We start from the raw sequence: 18,199 nt of genomic DNA on the forward strand, positions 1-18,199 counted from the left end.
CTACTTATATACAAACTTCGAAATCGGTGGCTTGAACCAATATCCTTAAGCCCATCTTGGAACTGAGATTTTAGGCCTACATAAAGACTATCAGTTCCAAAAATATTGGGGATTTTTAGACTATATTTCAAATAAGGCCCTTAAAATTGGGTCTAGGTGAGGTCCCCCCTGTTTTGTAGTTGAAAAATTTGTCATCGACTGGCACTTCACTAAGTTGAACTTGACCCCTACTTTTTCCGACGTAGAATCATCGGTACGGGTATCCTCTACAACGCTATACCCCATGTCCCCCTTGCACTTTTTCAAAAAGGCCTTTAAAATTGGGTTCAAGTGAGGTCCCCCCCTCCCTGTTTTATAGGCACTTCATTTAATTTAGCGTTGAATCGTAAATATTTGAGACAGATAACCTTTTCATATTGAATTAAAATGTTTCTATTATTCGGTTTTAAAAGAAATAAAATTGCTGACCTTTTCTTTCACTCTTATGAGGCTGACTTTATAGTTGATCTGATCAGAAAGAAAGAAGCTTGCCGAAACTACGCAGACTTTTTATATATATATGTACTTCACGAACAACTTGAAAACCACTAAAACCCAATTTGTTAGATATTCTGTATTATTAATTTCCGCTTCTGCCAAACTCAGGACGAAACTTTGCCTCTTTTACATTTTTGACCTTATACCTTAGGGCCATATGCAGAAATTGCACTATGCTTATTTTGGACACATTGTTTTGGAAATACCGTATATACGTTCCTTTAATTGGCAACTAGAGGTTCTAAAGAGCCTGAATCTCACACGTAGCAAACTGTGCTAGGGCAGTATGTAATGATACCATTTTAATCATTATCATTTTATTCAGAATAACGTTTATATATTGATAGAAATTTGGCCCCTAAAAGTGTCATTTTGACAATTTTTCCAGCTTTTTCTAATTATTTAGAATTAAATCCTCATTGCATGGTGATCCGATTAAAAAAATAAAACAAAACAAAGCAAAAAAACATTCATCGCATGTTCGATGAATATGCGTGGGTCATGCTCAACATACACATCAGCAAGGAAAATTCATTTATTCTATTCAACCCCTTTATAGAGGAATTGTATATTGAGTATATTCATAGAGTTAACACGAACGGGTTCTTACGTCTGGTGTAGGTTTCACTTAACAAGTGAATCAAATACTGTAGAAAATTTCATATTAAAAAATCTATCACATATTTGAATAAAGTAATACCACTTCAATATTATCTTGAATATTAAACTTGAATATCGTTGAATACTATAGAGTTATAGAATGGCAATAAACGAAATTACTGTGTTTACATACGATGTAGATTTCTCTGGTTGAATTTCATAGTTTGGTACTTGGTTGGATCATAATGTCTTTGACATTTATTCCATATCTCAGTGTTTTTAATATATTCTATATAAATAAACAAATATAATATGTTCACCAAACTCTTTGAAACGCCAACATGAATTTAAGTACAAATGGAGTTTAAAAAAATGTTCGACGTTAATTTTTTTTCTTGGGAACTGTCAGTTGCGTTTATCATGTTTATAGAGAAATGCTTAATGATTTCAAATTTTTAATACCGAATCATAACCTACTATATTATTTGTTCATGACCGGAAGTATAACATCCATATTGAGCATGCCTGCATTTGGCCTTTTAATTTATATTGAGTCTGTTTCTCCTTATTGGGTCTATATTTCCATATTGGTTCAGTTATTAATTCTTATTTAATTCTGGACAAATAGTATTGAATGTGCAATTTTAATCATAATTTACACAACTGGTTAAAAGTACATTATAAACACTATCAGGTCGAACAGTCATGGAACAGAAGTTCCCCCATAACACAAGTTCAAACAGATGAAATTAGAAGACATAGGCACAGCCAAAAACTGAGCATCGCTCGTATACATTTTTCTTACATGTGTAAAATCGTACCGGATCTAGACATTGTAAATAATTCTTTTATATTTTGTCTTTATTTTTGACTTGTATATTTTAATTTCAAACCAATTAAAAGGCTACTGTCATTTTGAATTCAATTCCCTGACCCATTTCTGAGGGCCTGTCTTATACCTTCCGGTTTGAGTGAACGTCTATAGTTAGCCTCTTATGCAGTGCTCGGTATTACGATTATAAGTTCCCAAAAAAATTTGATTGTAACATCGGTATTAATTTCTAACGAAACAAACATAATAAAACAAATGTTGACAGTACACCAATCAAAATAAAACCACTCCTTATTAACATTGAACTTCAAAATCGTTAAATATTTAATTATAAACACTGCCAGGTCGTACAACATTCAGAATACTGCCACAGTTATATTAAACATTAATATCGTATTATTGTTAATTGAGTATAGTATATTTGACCTAATATGGATAAAACTCCACATCGAAAATTTCATTCTATTAGGCTATTACGACAATCTACAAAGCAATACGGATTTTCCCGTATTGGCACGGGTTTTGCAGGACCAATATTAGCATAGGCGAGTATCTTCAAGCATTCCAGTAACCTAAGAGATTTTTGCAAGGTGTCGTTGAGTTATGGAAATGTATACGATGAAAACTTCACAATTTTCAAGACAAATTCATTATTATTTGAACATGTTAAGGTAGTAGACCTAAGATAAGGGACATAACTCTTACAAATCATTGGAACATTTGTATTCACCATTTTATACCCATCTCATGTAATCATCAAAGTAATTTGGTCTGATTTCATTCTGTTTCAAAGGGAAGCTTGAAAGGCTTTCGTGAAATTCTATATGACACAAACATATCACTGATTTGAAGAGTTATGTCTCTTACTCCAGGTCTATCTCCTTTACTTTATGAAGTTTGGTCAAGTTCAATGAAGTAAAAGAAAAGGTCAACAAACAACTTTTATGATGTTACAATACATTTACTGCAAATGATTGACCTTTCACCTCACCTTTTACGAACTGCATGTAACAAAATCTGTAGACCTAAACGGCCACTTTGGAGTACACAACAACGTGAGACCACACAACATTCAAAATACCACCACATCAACGTTAAACTTCAATATCGTTAAATACTACATATGAACACTGTCAAGTCGCACAACATTAAAAACAAAACACTACTTCAACATTAAACTTCGATGTGGTTAAATACTAGATTATAAATACTGTCGGATCGAGGCGACCTTTTCACTGCACTATTGGACTCATTTCTCTTAGCAAAGAGTTTACTTTTACTGCGCTCAAAGCTACATATTTCAATGGTTCCACTGTCAGATCCCAGTAAAACGTCATCTAATGACGACTCGCTCTTTATTTCTTCATTTTTCCAAGATTCTTTATCCATCTTCTCAATGGTTTCCTTTGGTAGTTCGGAACCACGTCTGGCTATATTGTCTTTACTACTGACTATAATTTCTGTTCGTATCGAGAAGATATTTTCCTTAAGCCAGAATGTAGCCATTTGACCCTTTGCCTAAAAAGTTAAAACGCACTTGTTAATTAACATTTTTGCATTGAGTGAAACCTTGCACAAACAATACCTTACACTAGTCATAATGATCAAATTACCCTGTTTATTGAATTTGTTCTTAAGTAGCACTCCACATAAGAATAATGCAAAATGTGATTCATGGTTGGAAAGCCTACATATTTTTATTTTTTATATATTTTTTTTAAATGTTTAAGTAAACAGAAAGTAACATGTAGTTTTTCATATAAACCATCTTCACAGGAGATAAAAATCATATAGAATGCACTGTAGATTCCAGAATAAGGGAAATAACTCTGTAAACGACACTCAAATACAATAGAATCTTTTGGATTTTCAATTTTGATTAACTCCTAAAGGGCAGACAGATATGAATAAATAATTACACATTTCAAAATATAGACCCATTAAAGAACTTAATTACAAAAATAAAAACATGTGGCCTTTTTTGTGGGGGGGGGGGGGGTATCACATTTTTCAGATTATGCATGATTCTTACAAAGACAGCCACTTAACTTGTGACGAATGTGTTTCTTTTGAAGTCTCATTAGAGTATTAGTTTAAACTTGGCCAACTGAGAGATTAAACATACATTATGATGAGAGAAAAAGAACGGCAGATGGTGTATAATCTTCGTATTTGTGACTGCTGATGCTAGTTTGGTAATGACTAGGACTATCAGGATTTGTTAACCATGAACTGTACATGGTAATATCTTTCTGAAATTTGACCTCTACCCTTTTTCTTATCAAGTTTGTGTAAGAATCAGGCGAAATGGGAATATGCACAGAATTTTTCTATAGAATGTTAGAAAAATGAGGATTTTGACAGAGTTCATTCAGTGAATTTCACAGAAATTATAACTCAATTTACCAATGCGATATCGAAAATCTTGTCTCTTCTCCTTGATTTTGATGGTGCAAACTAAATTTTGCCAAAACCGATACACATACTTCAGCTTCATATCTAGACCTAGACCTACACACAGATAACGATGGACGTTAAAATTAAAATTTGTTATGGCGAACCTGATGATTTCAACAATGAGTTTCCCATTTTTGAGTGGCACAATACTAATATCTCCAGCATAAGGAGTATTTAAACAAATGAGTCTACTAATTCATTATTTCCGGCACATTTCAATACAAAGGGGCAGCATTAAATTATCGCCGATCAAAATCGGTCAAATCGGTAGTCAAAATAGTACAATGGATAATTTTAGCCTAGCTTTGTTAATATCATCACTTATTACTACAAAGTTTATTGACGTATATCACACCTTGATTGACCGATTTGTCTTTCTATCACACATATGAGGCTAGGCTGGATATCTTACGGGGTGGAAACGGTATATTCGTTGTTTTCCAATACTCATCTTTATATTAACTAGACCCCAATATTCGATATTCGAGGGAGATATTTCAATCAGACATGATATCTTACCTGATTGTAACGGTGTATTGGAAATTCCTTTACTAACCGTTATATCAACAAGACCTCTAACATTCAAGGCAGATATCTTCAATTAGATTTAATATATTACAGGATTGAAACGGTATATTCAAACATTCCTTTACTAACCTTTATATTTACAAGACCTCTGGATTTGAGGGAGAAAATTACGAATGTATCCAATAAAGTCTTAGCCTGAGGGCTGACATGAACTTTCATGGCCGAAACGAGACATGATTGTACGTATAAATTAGCACATCATACAAAAAGTACTGTTTCTAGCACAAGATATCAGTGCACAGTAAGGCCTTAACGATAATATATTGACAGTAGCAAACGCATGCGTTTCCACTTCATCAAAATGGAATTGATTAGTGAAAGTTCTGTATTTTTTTTCGCTTGCTTATTGTTGTATCTTTTCATGAAACTATATTTCGACTTAATTGTTTATTTTGTGGTCGTGGTCGTTTCATATTTGGTAACTATTATTCTGGAAATAGTGTTTTCAATTAGTTTACTGTGATTTTATTTGTCAACATCTTCTGTTTTCATAAAGAGAAAGATTAACGGTAACCGGTATATCTATCATCTTCTATGGTAAGTTGTGGCCGTTACGATGAGGTAGAATAAAATGTCCAGTGCAGGCGATATCCGGTATTTCAGAGATAAAACACCTCTCTCACCAGGCTCCACGCAGGCCTTTCAAATTTTTCAGGCGTTATTCAAATTTTACGTCGTTTGACAATCGGATAACGATGCATGAAATCAATCACTTTTTCCCGACTTTGAGAGGACTGTCTGCAGCGTCTAGAGTGAATTTCGAACGTCAGAGGTTGTTCGGAGTTTGCTCAACCACAATTAGTGCTTACGCCTTGTAGGCAGATTAGAACAGAGCACCGTCCAAACTTCCAAACTTTCTAATAAATTATAATGTTTATGCCTTTGAAAATATTATGTCGAAAAATAGTTATAATATATGTTTTGTTTAAACCATTGCAATTAGGCTAGAGGAAATATTAGTATTATCTGTTGTGATATTTTTGTAAGCACCAGCCATTGTTTTGATGGAAAAGAAATGGAGAATACAGCCTAATATTTTGCTCTGCAACTTTGTTAAAATCAGATGTGAATGCTTTGGAATATCTGAAAAGGAATTGTAATAATAAAAAAACAATGTCTGCATAGAAAATATATTGTTTTAATATTGAACCCAGTGATATGTAAATGACGAATCTCCATGCATTTGAATGGTATACGAGGACCCATTCTCATAAAACCACAGAGTCACGTGACAAGATTTACATACCCTTTTATCAGAGTTGTTAATCTAATACTTTAACAGCAGTAGTGAAAGAAAGTTATTTTTAACTAAAAAGGAAATAGTCTATGTATTTGTATTTAGCATGTGGAATTTCATTTTTTGGTTTAATACAAATCTACAAATGAAAGGGCAAGAACATATTTTTTAATAGTAAACGTTCATCTTCAAGTATTTAAAATATTAAAAAAAAAATAATCATAAAATGAAATATGGAATGTATTGCACGTTTTTATTACTGCAAATAATACAATTTAATTGAATTTGCAATAATTTCAGCTCACATTATGGAATAATTTTGAACTTTATTGTTGCATTTTTTCTCTCAAAATCGTAATATTTAATGTATGCAATAAAAATTTCGGCATTCTGGAATTTAATTATGTATCAGAAAATTTCATCTGTATTAAAGTAAAAATTTTGGGCCATCTTTAAGGTTTATTGTCTCTACCCTTTCCAGTAACAAATGTTTGACTCTAATAACCTTGACCATGCGATTCCATCTTCGAGGCTGTATTGACTGTATCTCCGAAAAGACAATATCTTGGTATCTTCTTTCGAATAACTCCTGCGCATATAGGCCCTAGAGAAGGTAAGGGAAAACTTTTATAGCATGTTTCTTAGATAAATACAGTTCTATTACTGCGCAGTATATCATCAGAATCCACTATGGGAAAAGGAAATGCAGCTGTCTTGATTTTGCAGTAATAACAAAATAAGTGTAAAAAGTTTTTAAATCTGGTGTAAGCACTCTATTCACAAGATACAGAGTTATGTATTTAACCCAAAGCAGCGGGAGTATTGCAAATACTTTTTACTACAAATTGATGTAAAGTCGTTGAATTTCAAATTATATCAATTTTGTGTAGAACATTTCAATTGATGAACAGTCTAAATTACCTTTGTGATCATTTCCATTGATGAACCATTTAGAATACCTTTGTGTACACTATTCCATTTGATGAACAGTTTGAATTAATTTTGTGTACACCATTCCAATTGATGAACAGTTTAATTTACCTTGTGAACAACATTTCAATTGATGAACAGTTTAAATTATCTTTTGTGAACACCATTCCAATTGATACAAAGATTGAATTACCTTTGTGAACACCTCTCCAATTAATAACCAGCTTGAATTACTTTTAAGAACACCCTCCCTACACTTAACATGAATTACCCGAGTATACAACTGTCCTTGCTTGAAGAGCCAAGTCAGGTAAATGTTTAATCCTCAATATTCTGATCTCCTCTTTAGTATAGCTAGGGACATTTGAGCGATTTCTTTGGCGTGTTCATCTCCATTCCGCTGTGGCTGGCCTGAAACTACCATATGTCCATCACCAATAGTCTCCACCTGTAAGAATAATTCCGAATATATTCTAAGCTAAATCAGTCTAAGCTAAAGCTTTCACTTACACTCATCGTATAATATACGAATTAAACCGGTCATCTGGGCGAGGACTTTTCACCTATTAGTATGCACACAAAGTGTGTGTAAGAATTAAATTTAGACACACAATAATAAAAAATAAAAATAAAGGATACAAAAACTTGACAAAAGCAAATTTAAACCTACTCTCAATTTTTCAATTGATTTGGAAAATCGAGATCTTTGCTTTTTTTTTAAAATCTCATACAACCTCATAAGAAGGGTACATATGCATCCAAACGTCTAATGTAAAGTTAAGAATTTAATTGACTTAAAAATCGTTACTACTTTACTTATAACAGCCATTTTTTTTAAATATTGCTCCCATTATAAAATTTCATACCAATTTTATCCATGGAAAGATTTTCCGAGAAATCATTCAAAAAACTGTGCAAAATGAACGCTGCAACGGTTTATATTTACTTTTTTGACCTTTTGAAATATATGCAAAAGTACTTACCTTGTAAACATCAAAACTGTCCACGACTGCATCAAACATCGTTCAATAAATCCACAACCTGTAGAAATAATCGAAAACGTAATATGTTAAATTATAATTACTTATAAATAATGCGAATACTAATTTTATATAGATATATATATATATATATATATATATATATATATATATATATATATATATATATATATATATATATATATATATATGCGTTTGATGAAAATGTATACAGTAAGTGTAACTGATTCTAATTATGATTTTACTATGATGGAAATGCTTTTTAAAAACCTACAAAATATAGTTTATGTAAATATTCCTGGACAGACGCATATTTTAAGAATTCAAAGGACATTCATACCACAAGGCTGATTTTTTTTTATTCCTTTTTAAGGTATTTACATCTATCCTAATTTTTAGATCTTCTAGGTTGAATTAAAAAAATGCGGAATTTCGACTATTTGAGAGGGCACATAATATACATGCTTTGGAAACTTTCTTATTACTTATCAATACAAACATATGGCTAATATCATTGTATGAAATATTTCAGTATACTCTACACGTGTTTCAAGGAGTAACCTCTAATCTTGAGCGATATCACAACATGCATAGGAAGATATAAATCCAACAATACATTAGAGCATTACAAAGTTCCGCCCAGCGCAATAAATGAGATGAATGCTCTGTGTTTTTAGGGCTTTTTGATTTTGTAATAATATTCATATACTGTTTACAGCACTTACGATGCAACATACTACAAGGCGGGAAATGGTGCTTCACACCAACATATCAACTTAGATGATTTAGGTTGCATGGAAGAGAAGCAGAATTGTATAAATGTTCACATAATGGATGGAGGTCACATGACTGTAATCATGCAGAAGACGTCGGGATTAAATGCTACGGGAAGTATACTAGTAATTACAGCTACTAACTATATATGAAATTATGTGTGGTTACAGAGTATATTGATGTTTTTTTTAAATGCACTAGATCAGTTGTTCTGGTTATTTGCGTTACTAGACAAAAAATAAATATATTTTTTTTATAAAACCGATGATATATGTGTCCGATTACGATATTATACATTACAAATAACATATTGATAGAGCTACATCTGATTGTATCTGAGTTCATAAAATTTGTTAATTTTTCAAAATCGCATGCTTGTATATCTTGACAAGGCTAACATTTAATTTATCAAGTGTTTTTTTTTTATTCTTATCCTTTTATCCGCAGCAAAACATATTTATACTCTGCAAACAATATACCAAAGATTAAGTAGCTGTCTTTGTAAGAATCATGCACAATCTGGAAAAATGTAATACACACAAAAAAGACTACATATTTTTATGTTTGTAATTGAGTTTTTTTTATGGGTCTATACTATGAAATGTTTAATTATTCATTCCAATCTGTCTGCTCTTAGGAGATAATCAACAATACAGGAACACAGTATCGATATAGGCATTGTAACAGCCCAAGACCATCAAATGGGGGATCAAATTGTACCGGTGTCGAAAGCGAATCTCAACCGTGTCAGATACAAAGATGTCCAGGTATAATTTATTTATAACATTACTGTTAGAATTAAAACGGATTCGTTTTTATCCCTCATCTCAAGAAATATGTTACGATGAAAACGACATGTTATGTTGACATTGGTAAATCTCTAAATACTGCTGTATTTTGAAGTTTAATTATTTCTGATTGCTTTTGAAACAAGTTAATGGTCGTTGGAGTGTATGGGCCTCTTGGGAAGATTTTAGTGTGTCTTGTGGATTCGGTGTTAAACGCCGGAAACGGTACTGTAATAACCTGTTTCCGGAATTTGGTGGTGAATGTTGCAACGGAACAGCGCAATATTTTGGAAGTTGTATACAAGAAAACTGTCCTAAGAATATATCTGTTATGAAAACCACTAGTTTGTGTTAAAATGTTGATATGTTAATTGTATGTCTCAGCATGATAGAAAATCTAAAATAAAATGAACTGAATCGTATTACCATACATCGTGTATTAAATTACAGCCCTAAATTAATCCTATGAGGAGGAATGAACCGGCCAGCGAAAGCTATATTTTCATATAGCCTAGCTGACCGAGTTGTCTAGCGTGCAGGACTTTGTGCAGGCTATGTTGCCATAGATGTCACCGCGGAGGGCACCACTAAAAATTTGCAGCGCAAATTTTGACATTTCTAACATCGTTGGGAATATTTCAGACTTTTCTATACGTAGACTTTTACAGATCTTCCCTGTTACAATTCGATCCGATGGAGTAGTGTAGCAAATAGAGTCGTCACATTCTGAGACGTTTATATATATATATATATATATATATATATATATATATCCAACGTCCCAGAATGTGATGACTCTATTCTCTACACTGCACAATCGGATCAAATTGATACAGGGAAGATAACTTTAACTTATAGAAGGGTCTGAAAAATTCTCAACGATGTTAGAACTGTCAAATTTGCGAAGCAAATTTTTGTCGTTCCCTCCGCGGGACTCGAACTCGAACCGCTGTGACATCTATGACAACACCGCCTGCACTAAGTCCAGCACCCTAGACCACTCGGCCAGCTAGGCTATATAAAAATATAGCTTTCGCTGGCCGGGTGAAAACTGATTTATTCAACGGGTCATGGTTTGCCTTTCCTCGTATGTCTATCCCGGACTTGACTTTTTATGACTAGCTCGGCGGGTGTTTCTAGAAGAGCAGAGGACGCTTACCCCACCGGTGCGCCCGGTCCATGCTCCCAGTTTTTAGTGGAGTCCGAGTTGCTCATTTACTTTTGTTACTTTGTATGTATGATTTTAGTTACTTTATGTTCTTTGTTGTGTGTGTCTGTTTTCCATGTCTGGCCTTATCCCTGGATTACATTCTTTTGATTACCGCTATAACCTTGGTTCCCTTGATTACTCTTGTACTTTCTGTTTGCGAAAAAATAAAAGTTTCCTTCAACAATGGTAGTATACAAATTTTCGTTACATTTTTCTTAGCCTGTATTAATCATATGTTACTAATGTGACTAATATTTACAAGTAATGCTAAGCTTAAAATGGTGATGCTGTATCGTGGAATGCATTTTCATACTCATATGACATCTAACAACCGTTCGCCGACTAAACTTGAATTTTATTTATATAGTGATTGAAAACTGTGTAAAACTAGTCAGCCTGCGCTAATAGATTCCGTTTTACATATTATAACACCTATTTTATGAATTTTGATACCAAACATTGCATGCAAGAATAACGATTGACGTTCAGTCTTATCGGAATATGTATCTGAGAAGCACACAGAAAAGGATCAGGGAAGTGAATTCAAACTGAAAAGTAGCCTTTAATTTATTTAAAATTAGAATATTCAATTCAAAAACAAAGTTTATAAAAATAATTATTATTTACAGTATCTTGATACGATACGCTGAATTATTCCAAAATGGCAACCGTTTATATCTTTCTCACCCATTTCAACTTTCGTCCCATTTGTCAAAGGTTTTACTAACGTAAGAAAAATGTATACGTGCGATGCTCCAGTGTTGGCTGTTGCCTTGTTCATATTAGAAAGTGTATACAAACTGTATTATACTGTTTGAACAGTTGATGGTGGTTGGTCTTATTGGATGGAATGGAGTTCGTGTAGTGTATCGTGTGGTGGGGGAGAAGGAATCAGAACGAGGCTGTGTAATTCACCAGAACCCGATTTTGGTGGTGCATTTTGTGTTGGAGAAATAAATGAAACAAAAGTGTGTAACAACAACATATGCCAAGGTGAGGATTTTGTAAAAAAAAAAAAGATATATATATATATATATAAGGCCTATTATACATACACTTTGGAAGCAGGGTATATCCTTTCGTTCATAAATTTGAAAAGTTGATTTTTTTCATGTTTAGACTTTGTTGGGAACAGTCTATTAATAGGATAAAATATATCTTATATATTTGATGGACAATTCAGTACAATTAAGATTGCACACGAGACTAATAAAGCAACTGTGGTGGGGAACCAGTTTTCGTGGTTTTCGTGTGTGAGCCGGACCACGAAATTTGGTTCCCAACGAAAAGGAAATTCCCATTGATGTGTTAACCGAAAACCTCAAAATCATGAAATAAAAAAATCCATGAAAAATGGTATGCAGGAATTTAAGTACTTTTTAGTATTTAAAAAGAGAATACCTAGAAAATATCAACATTATTATTTATTTTGAACAGTTAATGGTGGCTGGTCTTCTTGGTTGGAATGGAGCGTGTGCAGTAAATCCTGTGGTGGAGGGATACAAACCCGAGAAAGGCAATGTAATTCACCTGAACCTAGTTTTGGAGGTTCCTTTTGTGTCGGAGAAATGAATGACACCCAACAGTGTTATTTATTCACCTGTCCTGGTGAGTGTTTCATATTTCTTAGCGATGTCGTATTTTCTAACATGATAAAAAAAAAAATCAATTTGAGCTTGCACGGGAAATGTTTACCTAAAAATTAATCGCTTCGCTCCCTACACTTTCACACGTACAAATTGAGGAAAATATGATGATGGTTTCGATTTGATTAAACTTTTGTTTTACAAATAACAGAGGTCAAAACAATCTACCTTTCAAATTGAAATTACTCATTTGAAACACAACAATGGTTTTCAGAAACGCGTGGCATCAAACAGGACAAGAACGGACGAACAGTAACTTAAGTCACCCTAACTGTAGTGTCGTCTATATTTGTGGTTGTCACTGCAGTCAGCATATTTGTAACAAAGGTCTGAAAAGACAATCATTCGAACGAATTGAAATTGTTTTTATTTTTAATTATTTATTCATTTATTTTTTTTGTTTTGTTTTGTTTTGTTTTTTTTATATCACTTGTTTCTTTTTCAAAAACAGAAAGCAGCAAACAGAACAGGAATGACGGAACAGTAACTTATTTCACTCTAGCGATAGTGTCGTCAATATCTGTGGTTGTCACTGCAGTCGCCATATTTGTCATTTTATGTCTTATAAAGAGGAGGCGACAACATAAAGGTTCGATGATTTCAAAATTTAATGCAATAATATTGATAAAACATTTATTCCCCTTTATCAAAGTTTTGGTAATTGCTTTTGGTATTTTTGTATTGTGTTCATTGCCTTTTGAAATACTAGTACACGTCGCAGTTAGTTAAGTCAAGTTCTATAATTCATGTAGTATTGGTACAAAATCTGTGTATGTCTTTAAAATTTAGTCAAATGAAAAAAATACTTCTCTGGCTTAACTCCTTACCTCACATTTTAACCACTAAAGAAACAAACAAAAGAAAAAAAAAAAAAAAAAAAAACAAGCATCCTCTGCTTTTCTAGAAACACATGCCGAGATGCTCATAAAAAGTCAAGTCCAAGGTTGACAAACAAGGAAAGTAAAACTATGACCCGTTGAAATAATCAGTTTTCATGATGCAGATGAATACACCATAGCGATCCACGTGTTCATGATGACGACCATAAAACTTCTGTAGTGATGACTTCAGTATTGTAGCAACATAACCCTGTTCCAGAAGCCTATTTGTTAGCGTTCTAGCGTTATACAAAACAAATCTGCGTAGTTTCGGCAAGCTCTGGCAAAACGTATGAGTTGTGATATGAAAACTCCATACGCAGGTGCTGAAGGGATGTTGCCACAGATGAAAGGAAAGTTGACAATTTTGAATGAAAAGTCATCACGCTTGTCGTAAAGTTCGGTCAATAGTTTTCATGAATTAGACTTCACAATAAATTCGTATTAAATTAACGTGATTTTCAAAAGAAATCCACTTAACGTGAACCTCGTGTGAAGCATTCACGTGAAAACTACACTAAAGCTCGATTTACACGAAAATCATGTTAAATTTGTCAAAAATTTTATCTACTCAACTCAGGAGAAATTCATGTAAATTCATATTCACATCATGCTTCTCTATAATAGCTTTGGCTACAAAAGACAGAGTTTAATGGTCAGCTTTGCTTATATTTTGCAGGTGATCAACACCAAAATGCAATGTAAGTTTATAGTAAACCATATCCATGTAATAACTCTTTTTTTTTAATTGAATGATTTAATAACTATCAACATTATTCCTATTTTGTAAAGTGCACGAAAACAAAAATTCAGGCAGTGACGTACAATTAACATAAAACTGGTATTGCCCCTTAGCTCCCATGATCAAATTAATCTACAAAATCAAAGAAAATGACACAGACATACATGCAACATTACGAAAACTATATATATATATATATATATATATATATGTTTAAAAATTGGTACGATTCACGCTTAGTGGTGTCTTGGTATTGCGACCACTGAGGTCAGCCCAAGTACAGAACAAATACATGTAAAGAAATGTCGGGGTCATGACAGGCCTTTTTGTCAACCTTTCGTCCTGTAATAACACGTACAATTCTATAATATTTGTATGTCTGGTTCATTTGCATACTACAGTTGATTCATTCAAGGTTTCAATCACGTAGTATAGGGTACTTCTAACTGATTAAATTAAAAAACAAACAATTCTGTTATGTATTCTTCTCATCTGTTTTAGTCCGAATGTGTTTTGTTTTGCCATATTTTTTTTTAATTCAATGAAGTAGATTGTTTGTTGTTTTGATGCACTTAACACATTTCGCTCATTACTCATCTGTTTTAGTCCGAATGTGTTTTGTTTTGCCATATTTTTGTTTAATTCAATGAAGTAGATTGTTTGTTGTTTTGATGCACTTAACACATTTCGCTCATTAATACTTTCAAATGCTGAACATATTACTATAAAAATTCTCTAAGTATCGTACTTCTTATCCGATGTAAACAATAGTATGAATATGTATTTGGAAGAACTGCACTGCAAGATTTGTTCTTAGATGATATTTTTTAACTGAACAAAACAGTGTATGAATTTATCAATTCCTTTCTTAGGTCATCGGCTATTCAGAGAAGTTCCCCCAATGACTACCTAAGTGCAGGTAGTGCTGCATGTAGCAACAATCCAGATGGGAACTATGTTTCGATTGATAGAACAAGAATTCAAAGTGTCATATATGACAACTATGAAGTGGAATGCACTGCATTTGAAAACAAACAATTCGATGACGAATCAGAGAAAAATATGTACGAAAACCTTAAGGCGAAAACATCCGATAACATGTAATTATTAATCAAGACAGTTTGCTTAACTGTAGAAACTAATGAAAGAAACCTCATATTTATGTTTTTTTTTTATAATAAGAAATATTGATGTAAAATTCTTTGACATCGTAGATAATTTGAATCTAATGTGCAACGATAAGTGTTTGCAAATATAAATAGAAAATGATAACAACAACCATTGTAAAGAGGTATAGTAAAACATATATTAACCAAAAAACACAGGTTCAAATCGTATTGAAACTGATTTGAATAAAGTAACTAATTCATAAAGTTTTCCAGTTTTCCTGAGTTAAATAGATGGCCTAAAACCCTGCTTGCACTTTCGCAATTATTCTATTGAAACTGACTTTTTCCAGTTTTTCAGTGTTAAATAGATAGCATAAAACCCTGCTTGCACTTTCGTAATTATTCTATTGAAACTGACTTTTTCCAGTTTTTTCAGAGTTCGGATAAGATAGGTCTCATTATACTATGTTGTTAATTAAAGGTTTTCATTTCTTTGTTCCTTTGATGTTATGAATGATCGAAGTATTTTTTGTGACTTCGACTTAAGTGAAAGTATTTGTAAGAATCAGGCAAAATGGAAATAAAATTAGAAACATGCATGTCAAAACCCCACCGATTTGACTATAAAATATCACCCAAGGACGCTTTTTCTCTATTTGGAAAGACCATTATCTGATTTCTGAATCATTGGATTTGCTCCGACATTTTTTAATATAATCTTAGATATATGAGATTTTGACAGAGTTGTCTGCCCTTGAAATATTCATTCACAGTGTATTTCAATGAAATTGTAACTCGCTTGTTCAAGATGAAATGGAAAATCTTGTCTATTTTTTCCTGATTCTAATGGTGAAAAATAGTCAAAGTACACTATCAAAATTATGATTTATTTCATACCATGTTTCACCTACTGCCTGATTCTTACAGGGACTGGCACTTAATAAGTAAATGCAATTGATTTAGAGAGTATTGAAGTATGAAATAATTTAGAACATTATTAATATTAACGACAAAAGTACAGCACCACCTTTGATAATCATATATTGCTCGTTTTACACGCAAATCAAAGTACCATTCTATGTTAATCGTTTGTACACAATAGAACACAAGACTGTTAGATCAAGCTTGATCAGAGTACATTTATAAGTTATGCAAAAAGTTCTGGTCTGATATTATTTAATTTCAAACATGTTGTATTTAGTGAAAAACTGATTTTTTGTCGGTCAGCTCAACAATAAACTGAGAACACGGTTTTATGAATTTCTAATTTCGATATCGTTATAACAAATCAAAATACACGTCTTGTATGTTTATGTGTAATAGTATATTACTTCCTTAATTCCCAAGTATGTACTTGAAACTGAAGTACATTTGAAATATATAAGTTAACAGTTGTTTAAAAAAATTGACCCTGTTAAGTGGTCTAAGTATTTGTGCATTTTCGTAAAAATTAACGAAATGCTATTTAAATAGCAGTGATATACATGTACATTTATGATGCATTTTAATTTAATTTCTCTTTTTATTTTGTTTTTCTTTGTGATTGCTCTATTTTAATCTTATTGTTTTGGAAATGAAAAAAAAAACCACATAAATCGAAAAAAGATGTTTTTTTTTCTTTTATCAATTACAAAGGAATAAGATAAAGCCTTAAAAAAGACAGAGGCTTATAATGAGTGATTCTTGGATTTCGTAATCCCATGTTTTTTTTTTTTTTTATTGCAAATCCTTCTTAAAGCCAAAAGACACTATATTAGTAAATACAAGTGCAAATAAATGTAATCCACTGGAAAAATTAAAGCTTAAAATCTGGTTATGTTTTACTACAGTAAAGGTACGGGGAAAATACCTCGGCAGAATATTTACTCTATAACCAGTCAAACTTTTTCACGATACGTAGCGGACCCAAGGATATGAAGATGGGTAGGGCTGTTTGTTAGACCTTACAAAGGTTTTTATACAATCTTTTTGATTCTATAAAGATTTAATGGATCACACACTCTTCTGGTTTTAGGTATAACACTGAAGTACTCAAGTACACTGACAAGAATTGATGCGTCGGAAGTATCAGATTGTCTGAATGTACTGAGTAATCGTTTTGGTATAATGCATTAAGTTTGCATGCCTTTGGTTTTGTCATATGTTAGATTTCTGGTTGTTCTGAAGGTCATGTTACTAACACAATTCTTCAGAGTCCCAATGCATAACATGTGTGATATGTTAACATCTTTGAAACTCCACTCTGATATGTTATTAAGTGTCAGCCCCTGCAAGAAGCAGACAGTAGGTGAAACATGGTATGCCAAAAAAAAAAAAACAAACAAACAAACAAAATTTTGAAAGTGATATTTGACTATTTGCACCATCAGTACCAGGGAAAAAGACTATATTTTCTATATCATGCTGCCATTGGGTAACAATTTCATTGAAAAAAAAATAAGACGAACATTTCAGAAGCAGATAAATATGTCAAGTGTTTTCACCCAAATTCCCACAAACAATGTTTCATAAATTGGAATCATAACTTTGAAGTTCTTATGGATGTCATGGATGACTACGCAAGAAAATGGATAAACGAAAACGATAAGACATTAGTTCTTTGTCAGAGTGGGTACCGACTGTGAGGTCTTTAATTTTGAAACAAATGATAGTTTTAAGTAGATCAATTAGGTTCAATGCAACGTCAGTTTTCAGATATCCCGGAAATTGCAAGAATGTAATCCAGGAACAAAAACCAAACATGGGAAACAGACAAAAGCAACAAAATACACTTAGTAACTAAAATAATAGATACAAAGTAACAAAAGCAAAAGCAACTCGGACTCCACTAAACACTGGTAGCATAATGCTGAACAAATTAGTTTTCATAG

The 18,199-nt window shown here is 32.6% G+C and overlaps 1 protein-coding gene across 1 annotated transcript; it reads left to right on the forward strand.

Moving 5' to 3' along the window:
• The first annotated feature begins 9,610 nt into the window (after window positions 1–9,610).
• On the forward strand, window positions 9,611–16,580 carry LOC148597015 (netrin receptor UNC5D-like). Its single transcript, XM_088563365.1, has 6 exons — window positions 9,611–9,723; window positions 11,777–11,947; window positions 12,392–12,562; window positions 13,052–13,189; window positions 14,158–14,179; window positions 15,093–16,580. The coding sequence occupies exons 2-6, from the start codon at window positions 11,800–11,802 to the stop codon at window positions 15,322–15,324; spliced, it is 711 nt and encodes a 236-aa protein (XP_088419491.1). The 5' UTR covers window positions 9,611–9,723; window positions 11,777–11,799; the 3' UTR covers window positions 15,325–16,580.
• The last annotated feature ends 1,619 nt before the right edge of the window (window positions 16,581–18,199 follow it).

Source organism: Perna viridis, chromosome 15 (genome assembly GCF_037379345.1).
Source record: "Perna viridis isolate PV_CMFRI_1.1 ecotype Kerala chromosome 15, ASM3737934v1, whole genome shotgun sequence".
NCBI classification, from domain to species: Eukaryota; Metazoa; Mollusca; class Bivalvia; order Mytilida; family Mytilidae; genus Perna; species Perna viridis.